The sequence below is a fragment of the Trachemys scripta genome, chromosome 13, assembly GCF_013100865.1.
Source record: "Trachemys scripta elegans isolate TJP31775 chromosome 13, CAS_Tse_1.0, whole genome shotgun sequence".
NCBI lineage: Eukaryota > Metazoa > Chordata > Testudines > Emydidae > Trachemys > Trachemys scripta.
Window position 1 is genome coordinate 42579621 of NC_048310.1, and position 24587 is coordinate 42604207.

The following is a 24587-nucleotide window of genomic DNA, read 5'->3' on the forward strand; positions in this document are numbered from 1 at the left end:
CTCTCACAGGAGAATTAGAAGTCCAGATGTGTTTACAGTACACCAAAAGCCTCAGATGAATTGTTGAGAGTGAATCGGTCAATCCAGGCTTCAGAATGCAGCTAGAACTTTGGGCAATCCAAATCACTTCAGTATTGGTACTCAGACATAGCTACCACGCCTCTGTCCCAGACTTGAAGGCAGTTACTATCCCTGGCTCTTCAGTGTGCTATACCAAATAAACCTGTGGACTCAACTGAGTTACTAAAGATAGGAAAAGCCAATGAGTATCCATATTAAAGTCACCCTTACAATTTCACCACTATACTAGCTAGCATCCATGAACTGACAGCATGAGAATTAGGCTGTTCTCTCATTTAGATGTTGTATTTCTTACTGTGAGGTACATTTCTGTGCAGAGTAAAGGACAATTTATTCTCCTTTCTCCCCCCATGTCAGCCTATGGAGATAAGAACTCTGAAAGGTACTAGAATGCATTTAAATCAACCAGGATTACATTCACTTAAATTTTTCCTCAAGAAAGAATTTAGAATAATTGCCAGTTTGGGTCAATGATTCCTGCTACAGGACAATTTATAGTAGAGTCAGTCTACTTGTTCATACAGTGAATTTATAAAAACAGAAGACCACTGTACTAGATCAAGTATCTGCTTGGCTGACTGCCAGTGGCAAGTTCACTACTGCTTACTCAGCAACATAGGTTAGAGTAGAGCTTTGTTTTGTAGCATCTTATACAAATAGTTCAGCAATAAAAATATCTAAGACATTAAATCAGATTACAGATGGATTTTCACAAAAAGAGGTGGGCATTGTTTAAGTAACAGCAACATTTAAGTTGGGTGAATTTGAAGGAAGTTATATGAAACATTAAGATTGTTATTACAATCTTTTTTTGGCAAAATCCAAATATTTAACACTACAGCTATGTTCTAGGAGCCAGCTATCCCAGGGACAATGATCAGACACATTCAATAGTTCAAGGGCTTTCCTTTGTGGCATGTAGCTTGAAAAATTAAAGTTATCTGCATTAAAAATATGATTGGTAGCACCACGTTTTCATATCAATTAAACAAAAGGTGTTGTCTATGGTGGAGCCTTAAAAACCACTTGATGAATATTTGAGTACATGAAAGACAGGCCCCCTAGATAAAAATCAAAGTTTTAGACTAGCAGCAACTTAGCAAGCTTTTCTGTTTTCAAAGTCACCACTGTAGTTAATTGTGCAGTGCAGAAGTGTTTTGACAACTGACCCTATTTGAATATTGTCATACATACTTTTCTTCAGGAGTATGATAGTGTTTGCTGATACAGTTATAACAGTTTTCTCATAAGACACACAAATATGAGTATGTCAAGAGTAATTTTCCTTTTCTAGATTAATATGATAATGCCTTGTACCCCTAACTCAGGCCTGGTCTACACTACAAGTTTAGGTCGACTTTAGCAGCGTTAAATCGAATTAAGCCTGGACACGTTCACACGACGAAGCCCTTTCTTTCGACTTAAGAGGCCCTTTAAACTGGTTTCTTTACTCAACCTCCGACGAGGGGATTAGCGATAAAATCGGCCTTAGCGGGTCAGAATTGGGGTAATGTGGATGGAATTCGACGTTATTGGCCTCTGGGAGCTATCCCACAGTGCTTCATTGTGACCGCTCTGGACAGCACTCTCAACTCAGATGCACTGACAAGTTAGACAGGAAAAGACCCGCGAACGTTTGAATTTCATTTCCTGTTTGCCCAGCGTGGAGAGCACAGGTGACCACGCAGAGCTCATCAGCACAGGTAACCGTGATGGAGTCCCAGGATCGCAAAAGAGCTCCAGCATGGACTGAACGGGAGGTACGGGATCCGCTCACCATATGGGGAGATGAATCAGTGCTAGCTGAACTCCGTAGCAGTAAACAAAATGGCAAAATATTAGAAAAGGTCTCCAAGGCCATGAAGGACAGAGGCCATAACAGGGACGCACAGCAGTGCCGTGTGAAAATTAAGGAGCTAAGGCAAGCCTACCACAAAGCCAGAGAGGCAAACGGGAGGTCCAGGGCAGAGCCGCAAACATGCTGCTTCTACGCAGAGCTGCATGCCATGCTAGGGGGTGCAGCCACCACTACCCAACCGTGTGCTATGACTCCGTCACTGGAGAAACACAGGGAAGAGGGTTCAGGGTACGAGGAAGATGAGGATGAAGATAATGTAGATAGCTCACAGCAGCAAGGAAGCGGAGAAACCGGTTTCCCCAACAGCCAGGATATGTTTATCACCCTGAACCTGGAACCAGTAACCGCCGAACTCACCCAAGGTGTGCTCCCAGACCCTGAGGGCACACATGGGACCTCTGCTGAGTGTACCTTTGTAAATATTACACATGGTTTAAAAGCATGTTTAATGATTAATTTGCCCTGGCAATCGCGGCCAGTACAGCTACTGGAAGAGTCTGTTAACGTGTATGGGGATGGAGCGGAAATCCTCCAGGGACATCTCCGGAAAGCTCTCCTTCATGTACTCCCAAAGCCTTTGCAAAAGGTTTCTAGGGAGGGCTGCCTTATCCCGTCCGCCATGGTAGGACACTTTACCACGCCAGGCCAGTAGCACGTAGTCTGGAATCATTGCATAACAAAGCATGGCAGCGTATGGTCCCGGTGTTTGCCAGCATGCAAACATCCATTCCTTATCTCTCTTTGTTATCCTCAGGAGAGTGATATCATCCACACTCACGTGGTTGAAATGGGGTGATTTTATTAAGGGGACATTCAGAGGTGCCCCTTCCTGCTCTGCTGAACAGAAATGTTCCCCGCTGTTAGCCACGCGGTGGGGGGAGGGGTGAAGTGATCATCCCAGAGAATTGGATGTGGGGAAGAGGGGGGTTAGTTGGGTTTGTGCTGCATGTTAACCCGGAAACCGCAGCCCCCTCCTTTTACACTGCAAACCCATTTTAAATGGCCAACCCAACGGGTGCTTGGTATGGGAAATGAGGGCGCTACTGTTTGAAACCATTCCCACATGTTAAGAAGGTTAAAAAAGGCCAAAAGACTGTGGCTTACCATGGCTGCCTGCAAGCTGAAATCTGTTGCCTGGCACTGCGTGAGTGATCTCTCACACCAAACCGGCAGGCCCTCAATACAAGAGGAAAAATGTGACCTTGTAACGAAAGCACATGTGCTGTGTAATGTGAACAGCAAAATTTAACGTGAAAGAGTGTACCCATTGTTCTCTAAAATGTGTCTTTTTCTAACCACCTCTCCCTTCTCCACCAGCTGCAAATGTTTCTCCTTCACAGAGGCTAGTGAAGATTAGAAGGAGAAAACAGCGGACTCGGGATGATATGTTCTCGGAGCTCCAGATGTCCTCCCACGCTGAAAGCACAGCAGAATGTGAGGCGGTCAATGTCAGACTACAGAAAAGCACAGTATGAACGAGATGAGAGGTGGCGGGCTGAATCGCGGGATGAACAGAGCAAGTGGTGGGCTGAAGATATGATAGGTGGCGTCAGCTTGCAGACAGAAGGCAAGAGTCGATGCTCCGGCTGCTGGAGCATCAAACTGATATGCTCCAGCGTATGGTTGAGCTGCAGGAAAGGCAGCAGGAGCAGAGACCGCCACTACAGCCCCTGTGTAACCAACAGCCCTCCTCCTCAAGTTCCATAGCCTTCTCACCCAGACGCCCAAGAACACAGTGTGGGGGCCTCCGGCCACCCAGTCACTCCACCCCAGATGATTGCCCGAGCATCAGAAGGCTGGCCTTCAATAAGAGAAAGTTTTAAACTGCAGTGTGTCCTTTTCCTTCCCTCCTCCCCCACCCACCCCAGGCTACCTTGGCAATTATCCCCCTAGTTGTGTGATGAATTAATAAAGAATGCATGAATGTGAAGTAACAATGACTTTATTGCCTCTGCAAGCGGTGCTTGAAGGGGGGAGGGCAGGGTGGGGTGGTTGGTTTACAGGGAAGCAGAGTGAACTGGGGGGGGCGCGCGGCGGAGGGTTCATCAAGGAGAAAAACAGAAGTTTTACACCATAGCCTGGCCAGTCACAAAACTTGTTTTCAAAGCTTCTCTGATGCACACCGCGCCCTGCTGTGCTCTTCTAACCACCCTGGTGTCTGGCGGTGCGTAATCAGCGGCCAGGCAGTGTGCCTCAACCTCCCACCCCGCCATAAATGTCTCCCCCTTACTCACAGACATTGTGGAGTGCACAGCAAGCAGCAATAACAATGGGGATATTCTTTGAGGTCTGAGCGAGTCAGTAAGCTGCGCCAGCGCGCTTTTAAACGTCCAAATGCACATTCCACCACCATTCGGCACTTGCTCAGTTGAACAGGTCCTGATTACTGTTCAGGCTGCCTGTGTATGGCTTTATAAGCCATGGCATTAAGGGGTAGGCTGGGTCCCCAAGGATCACAATAGGCATTTCAACATCCCCAACGGTTATTTTCTGCTCCGGGAAGAAAGTCCCTTCCTCCAGCTTTCGAAACAGACCAGAGTGCCTGAAGACGCGAGCATCATGTACCTTTCCCGGCCATCCCACGTTGATGTTAGTGAAACGTCCCTTGTGATCCACAAGGGCTTGCAGCAGCATTGAAAAATACCCCTTGCGGTTTATGTACTCGGTGGCTTGGTGCTCCGGTGACAAGATAGGGACATGGGTTCCATCTATCACCCCACCACAGTTTGGGAATCCCATTGCAGCAAAGCCATCCACTATGGCCTGCACGAGTCACTACCCTTGATATCACCAGGTCTGATTGCCCTGGCAACTTGGATCACAGCAGCCCGTACAGCAGATTTGCCCACTCCAAACTGATTCCCGACTGACCGGTAGCTGTCTGGCGTTGCAAGCCTCCATAGGGCCATCGCCACTCGCTTCTCAACTGTGAGGGCTGCTCTCATCCTGGTATTCTGGCGCTTCAGGGCAGGGGAAAGCAAGTCAAAGTTCCATGGAAGTGCCCTTACGCATGCGAAAGTTTCGCAGCCACTGGGAATCGTCCCACACCTGCAGCATGATGCGGTCCCACCAGTCTGTGCTTGTTTCCTGGGCCCAGAATTGGCATTCCACAGCATGAACCTGCCCCAGTAACACCATGATTTGAACATTGCTGGGGCCTGTGCCTTGTGAGAGGTCTACGTCCATGTCAATTTCCTCACTCTCGTCGCCGCCCTGCAATTGCCTCCTCGGCTGGTCCTGGTTTTGCTTTGGCATGTCCTGGCTCTGCATATACTCTAGGACAATACGCGTGGTGTTCATAGTGCTCATAATTGCCGCCGTGATCTGAGCAGGCTCCATGATCCCAATGCTATGGCATCTGATCTGAAAAAAGGCGCGAAACTAGTATCTGACGGACGGAGGGAGGGAGCGGTGAGTGACGACATGGCGTACAGGTACAGGGAATTAAAATCAACAGAGGTGGCTGTGCATCAGGGAGAAACAACTGTCACACAGAATGGCCCCCCCAAAGATTGATCTCAAAACCCTGGGTTTAGCAGGCCATTGATTTCACGGAGGGAGGGGGAAGCAAATGAATACAGAACAAATCTATTTTTTACATCTTAAGCTGGCAGACGACGGTGCAGCATGACTGATAGCCCTTGGCATCTTCTGGGTGCTTGGAAAAAAATACTGGGCGCTTGGCAGAAAACAGCATACTACGACTGATAGCCATTATCGGCGAGACTGTTCGATAGGACTGAGCATGTCTGCCCAGGTGCCCATGACTGACAGCCACTGCAGTATGACGACGACAGATATAATATACCATCTTCTACCAAAAGGCAAGGGGCTGCTGCTGTGTGCAATGCAGCCCCATGGCTGCCAGCACCCAGATGACATATGGTGACTGTGAGCTGAGCGGGCTCCATGCTTGCCGTGGTATGTTGTCTGCAAAGGTAACCCAGGTAAAAAGGCACGAATCGACTGTCTGCCGTTGCGGGAGGTGCCTGACGACATGTACCCAGAACCCCCCGCGACACTGTTTTGCATCATTCAGGCATTGGTATCTCAACCCAGAATTCCAATGGGCGGTAGAGACTGCGGGAACTGTGGGATAGCTACCCACAGTGCAATGCTCCGGAAGTCAACACTAGCCTCAGTACTGTGGACGCAGTCCGCCGACTTAATGCACTTAGAGCATTTTATGTGGGGAGACACAATCGGCTGTATACAACCAATTTCTATAAAACCAGCTTCTATAAATTCGACCTAATTTCCTAGTGTAGACATATCCTCAGTGGATTTCAATTTCCCATATCAAGGTCTAATCTAGCTAGGATCCCCTTCCCTTTAACAATACTGGCCAGGCAACCAGAAACACCTTATACCTGACTGCAACCTCAGACCAAGCCTGTGCTCTAGATTTCAGCTTTTAGAGAGATGTTCAGGAAGCCTCAACATAAGTTCCCAGTTTTCAAGACAAAGTCTTAAGAAAGTTTCTTGTGTTATTAAATGGCATAAAGACATGTTAAAGTTCAAAAGCAGAAAGGTTACCCATTGCTTAAGAACTGCTAAAGTTATGTTTGTGAATGCATTTGTGTGGCATAATACAACAGCTGCAAGAGATAGAAAAACAGGTTAAATTAAAGCAGGTTTTAATTTAGGTAACCAGTTTTGAATACAAGAAAAAACAGCTCCAACAGTGTACTTTTCAAATAGCCTCTACACATTTAGATGTAGCTGCTAAGTGAGATAACTAGATAACTTCCTAAGTCTGAATACCAAGTTTACCAAGCAGCATATTACAAGATTAAAAAGTTGCTAAGCCATGTGGATGTAGTTACCCTCTACTGTATTGAAGGAAACAGTGTTGAACACTCACATCTGTAAAGTAATACTAAATTAGTTTGTGTTGGACATAACATTGGATATCACCGGAGTTAGGATTCCAAGACTAGATTTTCATAGCCCCCAATAAACTGCAATCTACATAATGCAGACACTACCCCACCACAATCCAAATCTTAAAGACTCTCCAGTCAAACATTAGACGCATTCAAAACAAAGTGAACTGTAGGTCAATTCAGAGGCAGATTATCCACATCTCCTAAACGGACCAAGTAGTTGAATACCTTCCCCCAACTCCCCTCCAACCACACACACAAATGCTTTTCATGAGAGATTTGTAAGAAGTTAAGTACACCTCTACCGCGATAGAACGCTGTCCTCCAGAGCCAAAAATCTTACAGCATTATAGGTGAAACCGTGTTATATCGAACTTGCTTTGATCTGCCGGAGTGCGCAGCCCCACCCCCCCGGAGCACTGCTTTACCACATTAGATCCAAATTTGTGTTATATCAGGTTAGAGGTGTATAAAGTACAACAGAGTAAACAGTCTGCTAATGGGTTTAGTGCCATAAAACAAGTTTGTTGACTAGTCAAGAATTGATCTGAAGAGTGATTAAAATGGAACAGGAGTACTTGTGGCACCTTAGACTAACAAATTTATTTGAGCATCAGCTTTCGTGGGCTCAAATAAATTTGTTAGTCTCTAAGGTGCCACAAGTACTCCTGTTCTTTTTGCGGATACAGACTAACACGGCTGCTACTCTGAAACCTGATTAAAATGGGTCTCTAATTTTATGGAATCCAGTAGACTAGAAATTATAGGCAACTGCCAGGTCTGCTTCAGTTGAGGTTCAAGGATTTAGTCTTTAGTGAGAAATCAACATGAAAGCCATTTGACTGAAAGTGTTTTATCCATTAGTTACAAGATTATTGTAGCGAAAAGCTGCAAAATATTCAATTTACCTTGTTTGTGATAGTATTCTAAATTAAGTTTCACTGAACCCCCTACGTAGCCACTCTTGAAGAGAAATCCTGATCAAGGAGCAGAAATAATTTAAGTTGCATTAAAAAAAATTAATGACAAAATTTGGAGGGGTTATCAGAAACTGAAGTTTGTCAATTTCAAAACAGTTAAGTTGATAACATCCTTCATGTCAACAGAACTATTCCCCTGTAATGATGTAAACCAGCTGTGCTACTGCATAAAAATCAGAATGGAGAGGGATTAAATAAAGTTGTCCCATAGAAATTTGGAAGTGTAAGCGGTGGCTTAGAAGATTCGATTTAAAAGTGTTTAACAGCCTAAGATTTATGTTTAAATAAATCTGACATCTTTAAAGGAGCTTCACTGGAAAGGTAATAACCATATCCTGGACTAAATAAGTTAGAGGCAAGATACAGGTTTTGGTTTTTAAAGAGTGGTCTTTCTACATTTAACACTTATGCAAAACATCTAGCCATTAGACAAACTGAGAAACAGCCCTATTTGTTAGGATCTATAGGCAAGAGCAGTAGCAAGGAAGATGTAAGATTTGTACCCTAGGTGTTTCTGAAAGCCAATTCCAATCAGTTTTCATTTGCTCAGATTTACTAAAGCCATTCCATTTCAGCCAATGGCCTAGATATAATCAGATTCAAATGAAAACGAAGTACTTGTCTAAAAAAGCTTCCTTAAATATTTGCACTAAAATTGTGAAAATATTTTAGTTTACTGCTCAAAAAGGTACCAGGCTGACAGATCTGGAAAAAAAATAAAATGAAGTTTTCCACAAAAGCAGGACTTCACAGAAGGCAACAGTACTCACTATGCTTTGCCACGGTGTCTCAACCCTGACTTAGAATGTCCCCTCTATAGGTGACAGGTTAGTTCTGTCTCAACCCTCATTCAATCCTTTGATTTTCTGTTGACATTGCTCAACTGGCTGACTAGTGCAGACTGATGTGGTCATCTGCCTGCTGGGAACTGAACTAACTGAACTGGTTTCATACAAGTCTGGAAGACCAGTTGCTTTAGGCGAACCAGTTCTAGAAACTGGTTCAGTAACATGTGTTCCCTCCTCAGCAATCCACTGAGGACAAGGCTTTTCAGCCCAACGGCTCCCTTTACAATAGAATGCTATGAACTCAAGATGTAGCCTGAATCTTAACAATTGTCAAAACATTTCAAAAATAATTTTTTTTTTTTTTTTAAAGACAGGGAAGCTTAAAATGTCCATTGTTATCGGCAACCCAGAACCAGAAAGTGAACTTGATTTATTTTTCATGTTATACAAGCATCCAACAGTTAGCTAATTAAAAGGATTAACATTTTAAATACTTCTAACTTGAATCTTACAATTTTAAATTTAAAGGAGTGTTTAGATTTTGCCAGAAAATTGAACAGTGACTCTAGAATTACAGTTACCATCTTTTATTGCAACCAAGGTTTCAGTGAGACATTTTGAACAGGAAGTGTCAGGCAAGTAGCCTTGTAAGTTAACAATGGTACATAAACTTAAGGGTCCTGATATGAGGAATTTAGGTAGAATTATTTGTGTAGTAGATTCTCTCAAGAGAAGCTGTTAGAACAACTAATCAGTAGCTATAAAAAAAGTGAAGTTAGTAACAGACTCTGCTGACAGTTGGGGGGAGGGTGGGGGGGGAGAAGAGGGAATAGAATAAGAAGAGAGTTGCCTCATCACTGAGTGACAGCTCCAATGAGACTTGTTTCCAAGAAGGTTAGAGCTACAATTCTGGATCTTGTGGGGGGGGAGAAAGGAGTTAGTAAATGTGTAGAAATATAATACGAATGCTGTGAGGTATAACTCAAAGGGAGAGACCCCATTTTATGCTTCTATCCTTCCATCCAAAGTTTCCTTTGCAGCACTCTCTTCTGTTAGTTTACTTACATGCTGTATTTCCTGCTGGCTGGCTCGGTAGTTTTTCTTGGTTAAATTGTCCACCAGGTAGCTGATTTGAGACAAGGCCAGCGAGAGCGAGTCAAGATTCATTGCTGGTTGGGGCGGAAGCAGGCGGCCGAGCCCGGCGCAAAATCACCATTATTCCCCTTTAGTCACCTCAGAGACAGGTTAATTTTTTTCCAATTAGCCTATATCTGTTCTGTGCTATTTCTTCAGCTCTTCTTTCCAAGTGGTCTTATTCTGTTCTGAAACATGGCACCTAGAAGACAAAATAGCATTGCGTTAGATTCAATTTGTTTCAGTTTACAAATATCTTCCAGAGATTTCTGAAATTCACTTAAGTCTATCATTGAAACTAGTGTAGTATTTAACTAGCCTTGTAAGTTTCACAGAGTTTCTGAATCGCTTCAAGTGTAAATGTTCTTTCCAAAACTCCACGAAGCTTAACAAAAGTTTTCCTGCATTTTTGTTTTTAGGTATATTTCTATTAAAACCAGAGTTGGGAAAATATATTTTCCTGCAGTGATGGAAGTTCAGCATTATGACAGCATAAGAACCAGAAGGCAATTTAGTTTTTGTCCAAGAGGAGTGAAATGCAAAATAAATGGTGAAAAGGAATCAGTTACCAGGTTTTACAGTCTGAGGTACTGGTAACCAGGAATTTTATGATTTCTTGATAGCTTCCCTTTGATGTAAAGGCCTACTATAATATATGGAACATTGTTTAGATCATTTCTCATGGTAGCCTATGTGCATGTGCCACAGAAGGAAGTTCTGTTACAGATTTTCTCCCAACCCAACCTTGTTTATGCAGCTCTCCAGCAACCTTTGAAGAGAAAAAAAAAAGCTCGAAATAGACAAAGGGGACACTGCAGATATTTCAACAACTCTAATCTGTCAGCAGTGTTAGAGACAAGGGGAATGATACACAACACATGAGATACCACAGAAAGCAAGAACAGTTTGGGGGACAATTCACTATTTGAAAGTTTTTGCAGCGTGCAATCTTACTTTACAATTGCTTGGTGTGATCTATATGGCAAACAGTAAATACAAGGATCTGCAATAAACTAAACCTAAAATTTTCTACAAACCAGCTTTCCAACCACGAAAGCAAAGCTTGACAGTTTAATAAGTTACTATGACAGTATGAACTCTTACTTGATATGAAATCTGTATTGTCAAGTTAAGGATTGCCAGTGGGATAAAATTGCATCCCAAAACAAGAATGTATACTGAAGAGTCTTCTAGCTCTTTAAGACAAATAGGAAATTGAAAGCTATACTGATAAAAGACATTGTAATGAGTAAGCACCATTCTAGCTCTTGAGAGTCACTGTACTAAAATGCCATCTGTCCAAAGTACACAAAACAAAAAACAAGCTGGCAACTTGCCAGGAATCAGAAGACTTCACCTTATTCAGAGTAAACATTATATTGCCACAAGGTACTGAGGAAAATACTCTGACCAATGTGATCATGCATGCTGGGACATGTTTCCATGGGCTATGTTTCAGCACCAACAGGGCAGACACAGGGTGAATGTTAGTATTCTGACTCCCATACTTGTGGCAACTCAATTTAGGAAGCCACTTTAAAAGATGTGGCCTTATCCAGAAGGGTTTTTCCGCCACACAAGAATTTAAAGTTGGATTCAACAAAAATTATGACAATAGGCAACAATATCAACAAAGCTGAAAAAGCTGTGCTCTTCACCTCTGCCATCTCAAATTTAACCAAGAATTTTCCCACATTTATATAAAGGAATCTCCTCCCCTTCAATTAGGATTACAAGTTACACCTCTACCCTGATATAACACTGTCCTCGGAAAGCCAAAAAAAAAAATCTTACTGCGTTATAGGTGAAACCGTGTTATATCGAACTTGCTTTGATCCACCGGAGCACGCAGCCCCACCCCCCAGAGAGCTGCTTTACCGCATAATATCCAAAATCGATATAACATGGGGTAGAGGTGTATGATGTTTATTTGACATTGGCTTTATGCTTGGAATGGGAGGAGTACACATGGTTAGGCATTTTGTGCTTCTCTGGTATCAGATAGTTGACACTCCAAAGGACTTGACCAGGTGATTGTTTTAGTCATATAAGCAGCCCATTTGCTCCTGGGACACAATTTGCTAGCTAACAACTGTCCATCCAAAACTAAGTTAGTCTTCCGTAACTAAGAAGCTGACATGCTTCTCAATGATGCCCAAAATTAAAAGGGCTGATTACATTTCACAAAAAAATGTTAGGTTTTGTATTCAACAGATCAGTTTTTTGGTATTCTGGTGAAAGCTTATAACTGGACTAGCTAACTAGAAGAAAAAAACTGTGTAAGTTATTTATCAATCTACAGACTGTTGGATTTTTAAAGCTACTCTTCTGCTGTATTAGAAAAGCCCACATTTTTACTACTGCCTTATGCTACACAAATAAATATTGCTGAAGCCTGTGTGTATGACCCAATTGCCACCATTTATTTGGGGGGGGGAGGGGAGGGAGGGAAGAGCTCAGAAGTTGGGATGAAAGAAACTCCCTAGAATTAAAAGGATTCCAGAATCCTAAGAGACTTTCAACTTATAAAAGTGCCAGTTAACTGTACTGCAGAGGGAAAAATTTCAGACATCTAACATGCCGGTCTAAAAGATTAGAGAAGCCCCTTTAGTTTTACAGTGGGCATTTGACAGAAGTATAATCCATTTACCCTATTTGGGGGTCTTTCACTCAGCAGAAAAAAGGAACAGAAGGTGACTTAAGACCACAAAGACCATCAGCAGATATGTACTTTAAAAAAAGGTAGTGTTTAAAAAAAAAGTTTCAAAGTTTTCCTGTACAAGTCAAATGTATATTCTTCAAAAGTTCTCACTGTGCACACAGAGGCAGCTTACTGACCCAACAACTGTACAGTTTGAGAAGTTTCATACTAACCTAGTAGATGTATAGTAGATAGGGAACAGCCACCAGCAAGGTCCAGCCCAGTGCCTTGTTAAGAAGTCAAGCTCATCAGCAAGAGGTCAGTAAGAAATGATCACCCTCCCTTTACGAGAATACTTGGATTCCACAGTGATTGCTATGGTAAGGTCTAGGAACAGCACTCTACCTAGAATTTGCTCATGGATTCTATTTTTGGGTAGCTAGTACCAAACGGAAATCTGAAAGATTCCCCTGTGGAAAGTGAAAAGGAACTCTTCCTCAGGCCAAGGGTATCTATCTGATGTGAAAAGTAGCGTGGTCGCCACACCACCCCCCAAAACCCAGTTTGTATTTTTGGGCCCTCTTACCACATGGCTCCAGCAACTAGTTCTGTTGCTGATAGGTTGCTCTTTGGAAAGCTATGAGGTGACATGGTTCTTGCTTTCATCACCTACTATGCAGTTTCTGAGGACAGCAGTGAAACTGACCACAGCTTTGTTAGCTTCCCTATGCCCTCCTGCTTAGAAAAGCTAGCAGCAACACAAGGAATAGGAAAACAAGGGCCTAGTTTATGCGGAAGTTGATAACTTACCCCTTTCCCGACATCTCACTCACCAGTACAAGAATTCCTACTTGCAAGTCTTGAGCAGCAGCATCTGACAGTACCATATAGTAATCAAACTTAGGATCTCAAATTTGGCTTTCATTTTAAAGTCAGCAGGATTTGAAAATGCCTGAGGTGATACTGTGGCTCAAGGATGAAATACAGTACTAATGGCCCACACAGTTCTAGGAAGGAGCCTCATCTCAATGCTCTAAACACATCAAGATATAAAGCATGTGTAAGGAAGGGTGGTTTGTATTTTTGTTACAAGCTTTTGTGCTTATTCCCATTACAAGGCACAGTACAGAGAACTTTAAGACAACTATGTCAACTGAGAAAACACCTTGTAAACCCTTCATCATTATGCCTTTATAAAGGACAATGACAGTTGATAAGATGATTAGGAAAATTTATGCAGTGCTTGGGAAAGAGCTTACACAAGTTGACATGTCTTGCACCATTCGCTGAATGATCAAACTTGGGTGAGTTTGAGTAGTAGTGAGTTTCAGGGGAAAATAAGTAGATATTTTAGATAAGTGTATTCTTGAGACAAGGTAGGTGAGCTAGTATCTTTCACTGGACCAACTTCCATTGATGGAAGCTTTAGAGATGCACAGAACTCTTCTTTGGGGGAAGAAAGCAGTGTCTGAACTAAATACAAGTTGGGACAGATTGGTAAGCAGAAGAGGTAATGCGTATTGGAAGCCATCACTTGAAATAAAGTGGGCAATTGGGGGTCAGATTGTTATGCATAAAGGATTTGAAGTAGGCGATTAAGGGTAGCAGATAGTGCAGATATGTATAGCTTGTTGCAACTTGTAACACAAGATTAGTGTCCCTGTCAAGTCCATAGCTTTTGGTGTCTAATAGAGTTATGATTTGAAGTTCCCAGGCTTGCCTTTTGAAGGCGCTGTACAGGTTTCCTTTGAGGGGGAGTACTAAAAAAATCAGATATGGAGTTATCACATTGTGGTATCGCATTATTTGCCACAGGTGATGCACAGAAATATGATAAAAGAAAAAAAACACTAAGTTCCTTTGAGAGCCTAATGATGGTCTGATTTCACCCACACAGTTACTGGGGCATTTGATGCACTGGATGAGGTATACCACATGTTGTGATAAGCCTGTAATACCCTCCCCCCACACAGCACATGTTTTAAGAGTCATGGTTCCTACACATTCTTATCACAACATGTGGTATAGCTCATCCAGAGCATCAAATGCCCCAACAACTATGTGGATGGCATAAGACAATCACCACTACACTCTCCTCCGAGCCAAGATTAGTGTTGCTTTCAACCTGTGCTAGCTGGGCTGTCTAAGGATACACAAACACCTAAAAGGCTTTCACTTGGGCTCGTATCCAACCACTCTGCAATGAGGACTAGAGGATAAGCCACCCAAGTGCTGATAGCCCTCCAATGCCTTCCCACCATCCCTCCCACTCCCCATGTGCCCAGCAGGACAGACAAGTTCTTCCACAATTCACCAGAGTGGCTCAGCTTACTACAGCACGAAGAGCCATTGTGACATGCCCATAGAAGTCCTGACATGCAGATGAGCGACGCAGCACCAGGACACAGCAACTCAAGTATGGCGGCTCACACCTGGACAGGCTAGGCCAATCTCAATGATAGTCACCTATGTTAACTCGGCAGGGAAGACATACCCTGAGAAGTCCATCACTTTACTCAGCAAGAAAGAAGGTTTTCATTATGTCAACCAGTTACGGTATGTAACCAGTAATTTTTCACACTTGAAAGACTTCAAAGTGTCAGAGTTCAGGCAACAGATATAACTTAGAGAATTTTTTCACTTCAAGGTCCCAGAAGCAAAGACAAGGTTTTCATCTCAAGGCCAAAAGACCAAAAACATCAAGACACTTGATCACGGCCTTGGATAGACCAAGAGACTACCTACACTTGACCAGAGCTCGGTATTAAGCTTGATCCTAGTCAACTACAGACAAGTTCTCCAAAAGACATTTTAACTAATCAAGAGTGCCTGATCTTCTAAAGAAGGAAAAATTCAGTAAGAGTCCCTGGTCTTAAGTAATGCATGTGGAAAGCTGCCTTTTCCTCACCACCACTCCAAAAGAGTCTCAATAGTTTTATCTTTCTGTAGCCCAGATATGATCTACTTGGCCAATTCTAGACTAACACAGCTGAAGTGATCATATACCAAAGTGAAGAATCATTCCCAGGACAGAAAAAAGTCAGATTTGTGGATTGTAAGTCTCGTGTTAGTTTAAAAAGTGTCATACATAATCTATGAAGCTGAAAGCTTTATGGCAACTGAACAACAAGGCATTAGAAGTCACCGTTGATGCAAATGATGTTTTGGAATTTCCTCATTAACAGACTTGTAAGAAGACTGCTAAACATGAAAGTTTCATAACATTATGAAGAATGGACTTCTAGAATACTGCATTGGTTAGCTAGCAATCAACAGGGACAAAGTGGTTTTTATTCAGCTGTAATGTTTCAAACAAGACTGGCTAGAATTTAACAGGCAAGGAAAGTCATTCTCCTTGAATGTTACATTGCAAATCTGAGTGACCCAATAGGGCAATCAAACTACACTCCTTCACCTACAGTAACTAAAATAATCCCAGATGCACTACACCTTGCTTGTGTCTACTTCAAGATAAACAGGCTCAGCCCAGGAGACATTTTGATACAAGTCAATTTTATCAGCATATTTAAAGTTTGAGCCCTGAAAATCTGCAGACAATGTTTGCGGATCGGATACAGATACAAATTTCGTATCCACATGGGGCTCTATAAAGATATAGGTTCCTATGTTACAAGGGACACTACTTTCATATAACAGATTCAGCCCTTCAGTCATCCTTTAAATGATTACCTTAATCTGTACTAGCACTTACCTATACTCACACACAAAGTATATAATTTCATTTCAAGTGGTACAGAATACCCACTTTGGTCTGCTTATAATTCTTGCATGGAATCATTACACTTTATAAAGAGAATGACAGGTATATCATAAGGATCTCCTATAGCAGGTAAAGTTTCAGTTGGCAATCTATGCAACTTCAGAAGTGCCTCTAATATTGTGGAATTCAGGTGGGCTATAAATACAAGAATAAAATTCTAGGCAAGAATCCAATAGTTTAGCAGTGAGAGCTAAAACTTCATTCTCCACAGAAAGTAGTTAGTATTCAGTATTGAAATGGTTTTGCTATTCTATAAATCCAATAAATTGAAATGCACTATCAGTTACTTTGTGACACTTCAGCTGCATACAGTAGGCATGTGTCTGTCCGACCACTGAGGAGGGTGAAGTGAAAATGCTTCTGAAGTCTTTTGAAATACTTCAAAAGAAGAGACACTACAAAAGAGGTCTTGAAAAATTCCTAAAAAATTCAAATGAGCCATTTTAACGTGTTAGACATGCATTTCCATTGGGTTTCAAAAGCAGTAGTCAACCAACACCTAACCTCCAACTTGGATGTTCGCATTTTACCAGAGCCAAAAAATGTGAGGCCATTACAGGAATACGAGTTCTATAAGATATTGCATAAGGAAACAGTGAAGAGCAAAATTACTGAACTAGTTTCTGGTGGAATAGTTTCATCTTGTCCTCCCACCAAAGCCACATATAAGTAGAGTTTATGAAGCATTCTGCTAGTGCCTCAAAAGACTCAGTTAGGGAAGAAACTGGAGGTATGCTTCAAAGCTAATTTAGACTACAAGATAGTTACTGCTTAAACATTTATGGCAAGAGAAAACTCACTGCATAAGCCACATAGATGACAATTTAATTACATTACTGGGAAATTTTACTCATTCTTTCCAATATAGTAGGGTGGATAAAAATCAATGATTTAAAAAAAAAAAAAATAGGTTTTTTCCTGAAAAAGCATTTTAATCAAAAACTGATCTAAAGATACATTATAGCTCAAAGAGATCTCATCATGGAATAGGGATTATAAATTCTATTTCTATAGTACAAGACAATATATTCATGTAATGTTTAAGAAAAGTTTTGTAAATGAGTTCCAACAGTTCATGGATTAGGGACCCAAACTTATGGGGTTCCAGGGGCTTCTGTATAGATTATTTAGGTTAATCTTTCTATCGACCCAATGGGACTCAGTGCTCAGTCTAGAAGATACCATCAGAGATGCTTAGTTTTGCAGTTCTCAAACTGTGGATTTGTGTCTCCATAGATAACATGCTTGTTAACCGCAAAAATGTTTTCCAATAAATAAATAAGTGTATAGAGGTGAGAAACAGACCTCAACCCTACTGTCCCGCTGCAAATTTGTGTACAGAGTCAAACCCTTACCTCTCTCTAAAAGTGTAAAGTTTCAAAAAGTTCAATGAATAGAAGATTGGACAAGGAGAAGAAGTCTGGAGATAAATGTGAGAAAGGAGGGACAGGCAATAGAAACAAAAGTGAAACTGAGCAGCATATTCCAGAAGTCTTGAGGTCTGAGTGTAGCCTTCATTGATGTGAAATCTACCATACCATTCTCTCACTAGGAGGGAAAACCTATAATGGCAGCAGACCATAAAAGAGACCCAGTTCGTGAATAAGAACCATTCAAGAAATATGTTTGCTCATGATGTTTTCAAGAAAGTCACACCAGTGAACTGGTGGAAGTTACTTAAGCACCTGGATTCAGAGACTGCTGAAGTGATAATCTCACTTTTAACAGCAGTAGCTTCTTCTGCCAGGATGACAATATCGGGCGGGGGAGATGAGGAAGAATCCGCCTGCAGAGTAAAAAAAAATTTATTGGGACGTCTGGTCACCCTAGCCAGTGTAGAAATAATATTTTCTTCCTTTGGACAATTCATTCCAAACTGAGAAATCGTTTGGGGCCTGAAAAAGCAGGAAAGCTTGTTTTTCTTTTCCAGATTATGAACAAACAGGAAAATGAAGGTGAAGATGACTGAGTTAGCTGCAGAAGACAATATTTTAAGTTTCTCATATTGACCTGGCTGACAGATTTAATTTGTTTTTGTTTTTAAATATTTCATTTAACTATTTGAGTTAAAATCAATTTTAACAAAAACAAACCTGATTTTAAAAACTTGAATGTTTAACTAAATTCAAAAATTCATATGCTTGTTTTGTTAAAATATTATATGTTTGCTGTTGAAGAAAATAATCCAGAATACATAAAGTTGTTTTAGTTAACTAAAACAATTTAAATGTCTGTCTGGTGATGTTCTCCTCCTAATACAGCATGGCAGGAAAATCCTCAAAATATTAATGATCAACCTGTTGAATTGGAGATAATTCACCTCCCAGTGACTTCATAAACATCTGCTTCAATTACTTTTGGTCAATTAAATAACCAAACTATCATTCATTTTCCGATTATAGCTGTAAAACTAATCTGAAAAGTTTTCAAAATAAATCACTTAAAAATGTATAGTGTGTACCTTCTAAAAATGAAACCTACATCTGAGTTGTGAAGAATATGTATTAAGGTTATAACAACCAACAAGAATGCACTTTTATGTAGAAATCCATGATTAAAATAGAGTCTTCCTGACTTGTGATTTAAACACCGTGGAACAAGCTTAATATTTTGTCTAATAACTCTCACCACAACCCCAGACAGCTACTCTCCAAGAAGAGTTTACATTTACTTTAGAGAAAAACAATTTGTAGAAAGCAGTTTGTTAACTCAACTGGCATAGCAGTACTCAACTAAATGTTTCATTAGATATTGAACAAGCTTTGGCATCCTTCCCTTATTTTAAGGTTATAAACTCAATTTAGTCAATATGATTTCAGTAGTCAACATGTAGCTCCACACTTACATTTCAGCCACAAACTTTCCTAAATACATTGCCTTGCAATTTTGTGCTACAGGGCATTATAACTTGTTAAAAATATCAGTTTCCATCCACTTTTGCATTGCAAGTGTTGAATGCTGGTAAGTACTCTGGGGAACACAAGTACCACCTCTTGCTAGTGTCACAAATCAAGAATGTGGAAAACATTTAGGTAGTGTATATACTGTAGAGCAGTGGTCTTCAACCTGTTTACGCACAAGGTCACTTTTTGAATTTAAGTGCAAACCAGGATCTACCCTGCCCCTTCCCCGAGACCCCATCCCACTCATTCCATCCTCCCTCGCTCTCCCCCACCCACTTCCAGCAGGCTGAGGTTAGCAGATTGGGGTTCAGAGTGTGGGACAGTGCTCTGGGCTGAGCCTGGGGCAAGGGGTTGGGGTGCAGGAGGGGGTGAGTGGTGCAAGCTCTGGGAGGGTGTTTGGGTACAGGAGGGGGCTCCGGGCTGAGACAGTGTGTTCGGGTACAGGAAGAGGCATGGGGTGCTGGCTCTGGGAGGGGGCTCAGGACTTGGGTAGGGGGTGCTGGCTCCAGGAGGGGGACTCAGGGCTGGGGTGCAGGCTCCCACCAGGCAGCACTTACCTTGGGTGGCGCAGCCCCTGGGAAGGGGGGACATGGCACCGCCCCCAGAGCTCCCATTAGACACAGTTCCCCGTTCCCAGCCAATGGGAGCTGCAGGGGCAGTACTTGAAGGCAGGTAGGAGCAGCATGGAGACCCCTCCCCCTCCAGGTCATGCTGGCCACTTCTGGGGGCAGCGCGGGGCCAGGGCAGGCAAGGAGCCTGCCTTAGCCTCACTGGACTTTTAGCAGCCAGAGATCACGATCTACTGTCAGAGGCTCCAGGATCAACCAGTCGATCACGATCTACCCATTGGTGACCACTGCTGTAGAGCAACCAGGATACACATTTATATCCTATTTGCCTCCAATTTAACAATGCAGTTTGAAGTTCTCCCTAGTCAGTGTAGTTAAGTTTACAATAGATAGGACCTACCTTCACTGATGAGTGAAGACTGATTAGAACTAATTTTTTTTCTACTAAAAAAAGTGTTTAAAACTATTGATAAGTGTTACATGCCAGAGCCTAAAAGGAGACCTGGAGTGATTAATTAGAATACACAATTTAGTTAATAAGCAACACTAAGAAAACACAAACTGAATCTCACTAGAACACAGGAATACTGTACACAAACTACATTTCTCATTTATGGAATTCCCTGCACTTTGGTTTATTGATGGGCATTCACTAGAGTACAAGGTTTTGATTAATTATTTTTCCTTAGTAACAGTAGTTATAAAATCTCTGTTCTACTCCCTTCAGTACAGTCCATCCATATAGCTAAAATGTGGCCAACTCAGTATCTCCTTTCTATTCAACTCCAGATATTAAATATAATTTTAAAGTAAATACTGACTAGAAGAATGGACAGAAATAAGTCTCTCTAGGGAGAAGGACGGGGGAGACTCAAGACTGGGGTTGTCTGGCAACAGGATGAGGGTCAGAAATTTAGACAGCCTTATTTACAGGGATATGGAGTGGAGGACAATACCAAACCAAGATGCAGGAGTGGGATGGAAAGCACATTTCTGCACAGCCATCAAAGGCTGCTTCCTGTTTACAAGGCAATTACCTCATCCAGCCTAATTTTGCCTTCATTTTATTCAATCCAAGGTATAGTTACCTTGGAAACAGGAAGCCTCCTGAAGTTACTTATATGTATCAAGAATGAATTGTCATACAGTTCTGGTTGGAAATACCTGTATTTCACTACCGGCTTAACGATTTGACAGCTGTTGTATTTTCATGCTTTCCACCATAGAGTCCTTGAAGTTGAATTCAGAAAGCATCTGCATTATCTGATCACATGATCAAACTGGAGACTTCTAAACTCTAAGTTGCATGTTCCCCATACTAAGTCTATATTTGTCTGTCACAGTATCAACTTTTATTTGTTCGTTATATTTAATGCCCTTGCACATCACCTCTCAATCCTTTTGCATTTGTATGCACTGAACAAAATCTTTTGCAATTTGTTAAAGTTAACTGGCAGTCACCTTTTAGTTTCAAGGCCTAGGAAGGGGAGGCTATTACGCAAGCAATGAATGCCCATTTCAAGAGAGCTATTTTTAAAAAAACAGTTTACACTACATTAGTATAATTACACTAAGTTTTCTAGTTTTGAACTATTGTTAGGACTAAGCAACTGCTCATCACTCAAATTAACTGGATGATAGCATTTAGAAATATTTCTTCCTTGCTAATGAATAGCACAGCCACTTCTGGTATGCTGAAATAATTCATAATTAAAGACCATGTCTTCACAGTACTTACTGTATGACTATGTACTCCATTTTTATGTATTTATTTTTCATCAGCCAAGGTAACAAACTGTCTTGTAAATGTTGGGATTTTCAAAACCTTTTACTTGGCTTGTCAAGAATCCATGTCAGGTCAGGCCTACCGACAGTAAACAGGCTCTTTAAGTTAACTAACAGCCTATAGGTTACCCTATATAGGAGTTACAAACAAGTTGTTATGCCCAGGGCACACCATCTTTTCTGTTCGCAAATTCCAAACAATTTTGTCTTTCAAGAGATCTTCAAAGTTTTAGTGTGACTGAGCAAGTCTACACAGCAGAAACAAGAGGGAAAATGCTACAGATTCTGGTCTCAATTTAGAATGACCAATGGTTTAGTTTAATTCTAACTTAATTTGCCCAAGAAAAACTTTTCTGAAACCAGAACTGCACTTTGGATATTGTGACATATTTAAGATATTCAAAGCTTTCATTCTACTTCACACTACGGCAGTGGTGCTCAACCTATGAATTATTGTGGGAGGCACATGCAGCTCTCTCTGTGTTATATGGATCACATCCACACAATATATACACTACACCTCTACCCCGATATAATGCTGTCCTCGAGAGCCAAACAAATCTTACTGCATTAGAGGTGAAACCGCATTCTCAAACTTGCTTTGATCCACCAGAGTGCGCACCCCCCCCCCGAGCACTGCTTTACCACGTTATATCCAAATTTGTGTTATATTGAGGTAGAAGTGTACTTGTATGGCCCTGAGGATGCACATGGGCCACAGCTGACTGGGCCACAAGCAGCCCACAGGTTGAGAACCAGTGCACTAAGCTATAAACAAGCACCATTTGTGTATTTCAAGTGTGTTTAAGTGAGGAGAAGGTCCTTGATAAAGCTGCTTTTTAACAGGGCACTTACCATAAGAGGCAAGTGACAAAAAAATAATTTAGTGTTTTGAGTTGCAACTGAATTACCAACTAGTTTTATTTCCACATTTAGCCAACATCACAAGTATTCTACCAAGGAGAAAACAAATGTAATTGCTGGCTGGAATCGATCAGTGAGGGACTGGTGTTCAAAGACCCGATCCAACCCACTTCAAACCCAGTAACTCATGGGGATCCAAAAGGAGCCCAAGGGGATGTGGTAGCCTAAGTCCATCCCTCCCTCACCCAACAGGGAAGAGGCAGGTTGTCCTAGGCTCCCGCCTAGAAAGCCCCTTAACCCTGGTGTCGCAAAGAACCATACCCCAGGAGAAAGGAGAAGTTTGACACACCCCCCCCACGGAAGACTGGGGAGCTGGAGTCCAGCCACTCCCCTCCCCCCGAGAGCCCCAGCCCGCGCCCCTGAAGCCAGGGCCGCTGGCCCAGCTCAGACCGCCCAGCCATGCACACAGCCGACCCCCGGAAACGGCTGGGCCTCGAGGCCTCCACTCGGGCTCCCCCTACCGGGAACTTCCGGCCGGGCTTACGGGCCCCACCACCTCAAACCCAGCCGCCGCTCCTGCTTCCCCCGCAGGGCGGGTGCCGGGCTTCCCTGCTCCCGACGTGCGGGGTGCCCCGCTACAGGCCCGGGCTCCCGACTCCCCCAATTCCGGGTCACGTCCCAGCCTAGGCCCCGAGCGCCTCAGCACCGCCCCGAGCCCCCCGCAAGCCTGGGGCTACCCCAAGCCTCATCCTTCCGGTCGGTTCCTGCTCGCCCGGACTCCGGGCCCCACATACCCTAGGCCCAGGACTGTGCCCGGCCCCAGGCCTCAGTACCCGCGGCCTGCTCCCAGGCCCCCAGCCCAGCCCCCGCCGCGGCTCTCACCTCAGACGGCAGGGCTGGGGGTCGCGGGGCCAGAGCAGGCGCCTCGGTCAGCCTCTTGCGCTTTTATCCTCTCTCAGCTTCTCGCCTCCGCTGGTTTCAATACAAAATGGCGGACGGGGTCGCGCGCTCACGTCGCGGCCTTTCCCCTCCCCAGTCCCCTCGCAGCACGCCAGGCGCAGGGCGGGGCCGCGGCCCTCCCCCCTGCGTACGCGGATTCCAGCCAATCACAATCCAGGCAGGCAGCACGGGCGCCTGCGCTCGTGGGATCCGCCCAATCAGCGACTGGAATTCATTGGGGGAAGAAATGGGAGCGCTGAGTTTCTGCCCCAAAACAAGGGCTTGACGCTGATTGGTTAATGGGATGGAGGCCTTCCTCCCTCCTGTCTGCAAATCAAAGGTCAGGGCTCCTGCGCCTAGGAGATGTGGCCAATCAGCGTTCGGTGAAGGCAGCTGAGCTCACAGGGTCCGGCCAATAGAAGAGGAGCGCGGCTGTGCGAAGAGGAAGGGGAAGTAAAGGAGGCAGCAAAGGGCGAGAGCGGAGTCATCGGGGAAGAGGAGTGGCTGGAAAGGGAGGGGGCTGCCCAGCCCCAACTTGAGAGACAACATCTCCTGCCCGATACCCCCATCAGTTGCTACCTAATGGTGCAGTCCACGCGTCTCCTTGAGGTTCTGCTTCATGGTGTAACGTGTAAGCAGTGCACCCAATGGTACACGGTAGAATTCTTCCCCCCCCCCGAGCAGCGACACAATGGTACAGTCCAGTCCACCACCCCTTTTCTTCCCCACACATGCGCACTCTCCCTCGCACACTGTTCCATAGTGGTATGGCTCAGTTTAATTTTTCCTCTTCATACCTCCTCCCCATGAGGTGTTACGCAATGGTACAGTCCACCTTGCTCCAGCCTCCCCCCCCCCCAGTGTCACATGACGCCCCAGCCCACTTGCTCTGCACATGGCAAAGGCCTGGAGGACCTGGTGAGCCAGGGCAGGTGCCCGCTTGGCTCAGACAGTCGGTATCTGCTCTGCACCTCTGCAAATCAGGACGGAGTCACTCCTGAAGTCAATGGGAATGCGCCACCATCAAACCAGTGTGAGACCAGAACCACCCACAGCCAAGCAGGCAGCAGCACCTCCTTCCGCCTGGCTTACCCCACTCACAAACACGCGTGGCTTGTTCTTGGCAGAGACATGGCTACTCCCTAGCCACCTATGGATCCACAACAAGTGCACAGGATAGCCCCGTGTCCCGGGGAGAGTCAGGTGCCTGGACACAGCCATGTCACATTTTTCCGTTAGTTGAGGAAATGCCAACAAGGAAAACAAAAAATAGCCCAACACGAGAGGAATGGTTCAAAAATATGGGAGGTTGCGGTCACCAATTACATACCAAGCAAAATAGAGGACAAATTTGTTGCTATTTATTCACTACTCACAC

At 43.4% G+C, this 24587-nt stretch overlaps 1 protein-coding gene across 11 annotated transcripts in view; it reads right to left on the bottom strand.

Annotated features, from left to right (window-relative positions):
* CNOT1 (CCR4-NOT transcription complex subunit 1) overlaps window positions 1-23313 on the bottom strand; it is a 108152-nt gene extending 84839 nt beyond the window's left edge. For all 11 annotated transcript variants that reach the window (XM_034788739.1, XM_034788742.1, XM_034788734.1 and 8 more), the window contains exons 1-2: window positions 23153-23313; window positions 9659-9929 (exon numbers count right to left, since the gene is read on the bottom strand). In XM_034788739.1, the coding sequence (XP_034644630.1) occupies window positions 9659-9760 (102 nt within the window). In that variant the 5' untranslated portion in view covers window positions 9761-9929; window positions 23153-23313. The remainder of the gene's footprint in view (window positions 1-9658; window positions 9930-23152) is intronic.
* Between the last annotated feature and the right edge of the window lie 1274 nt (window positions 23314-24587).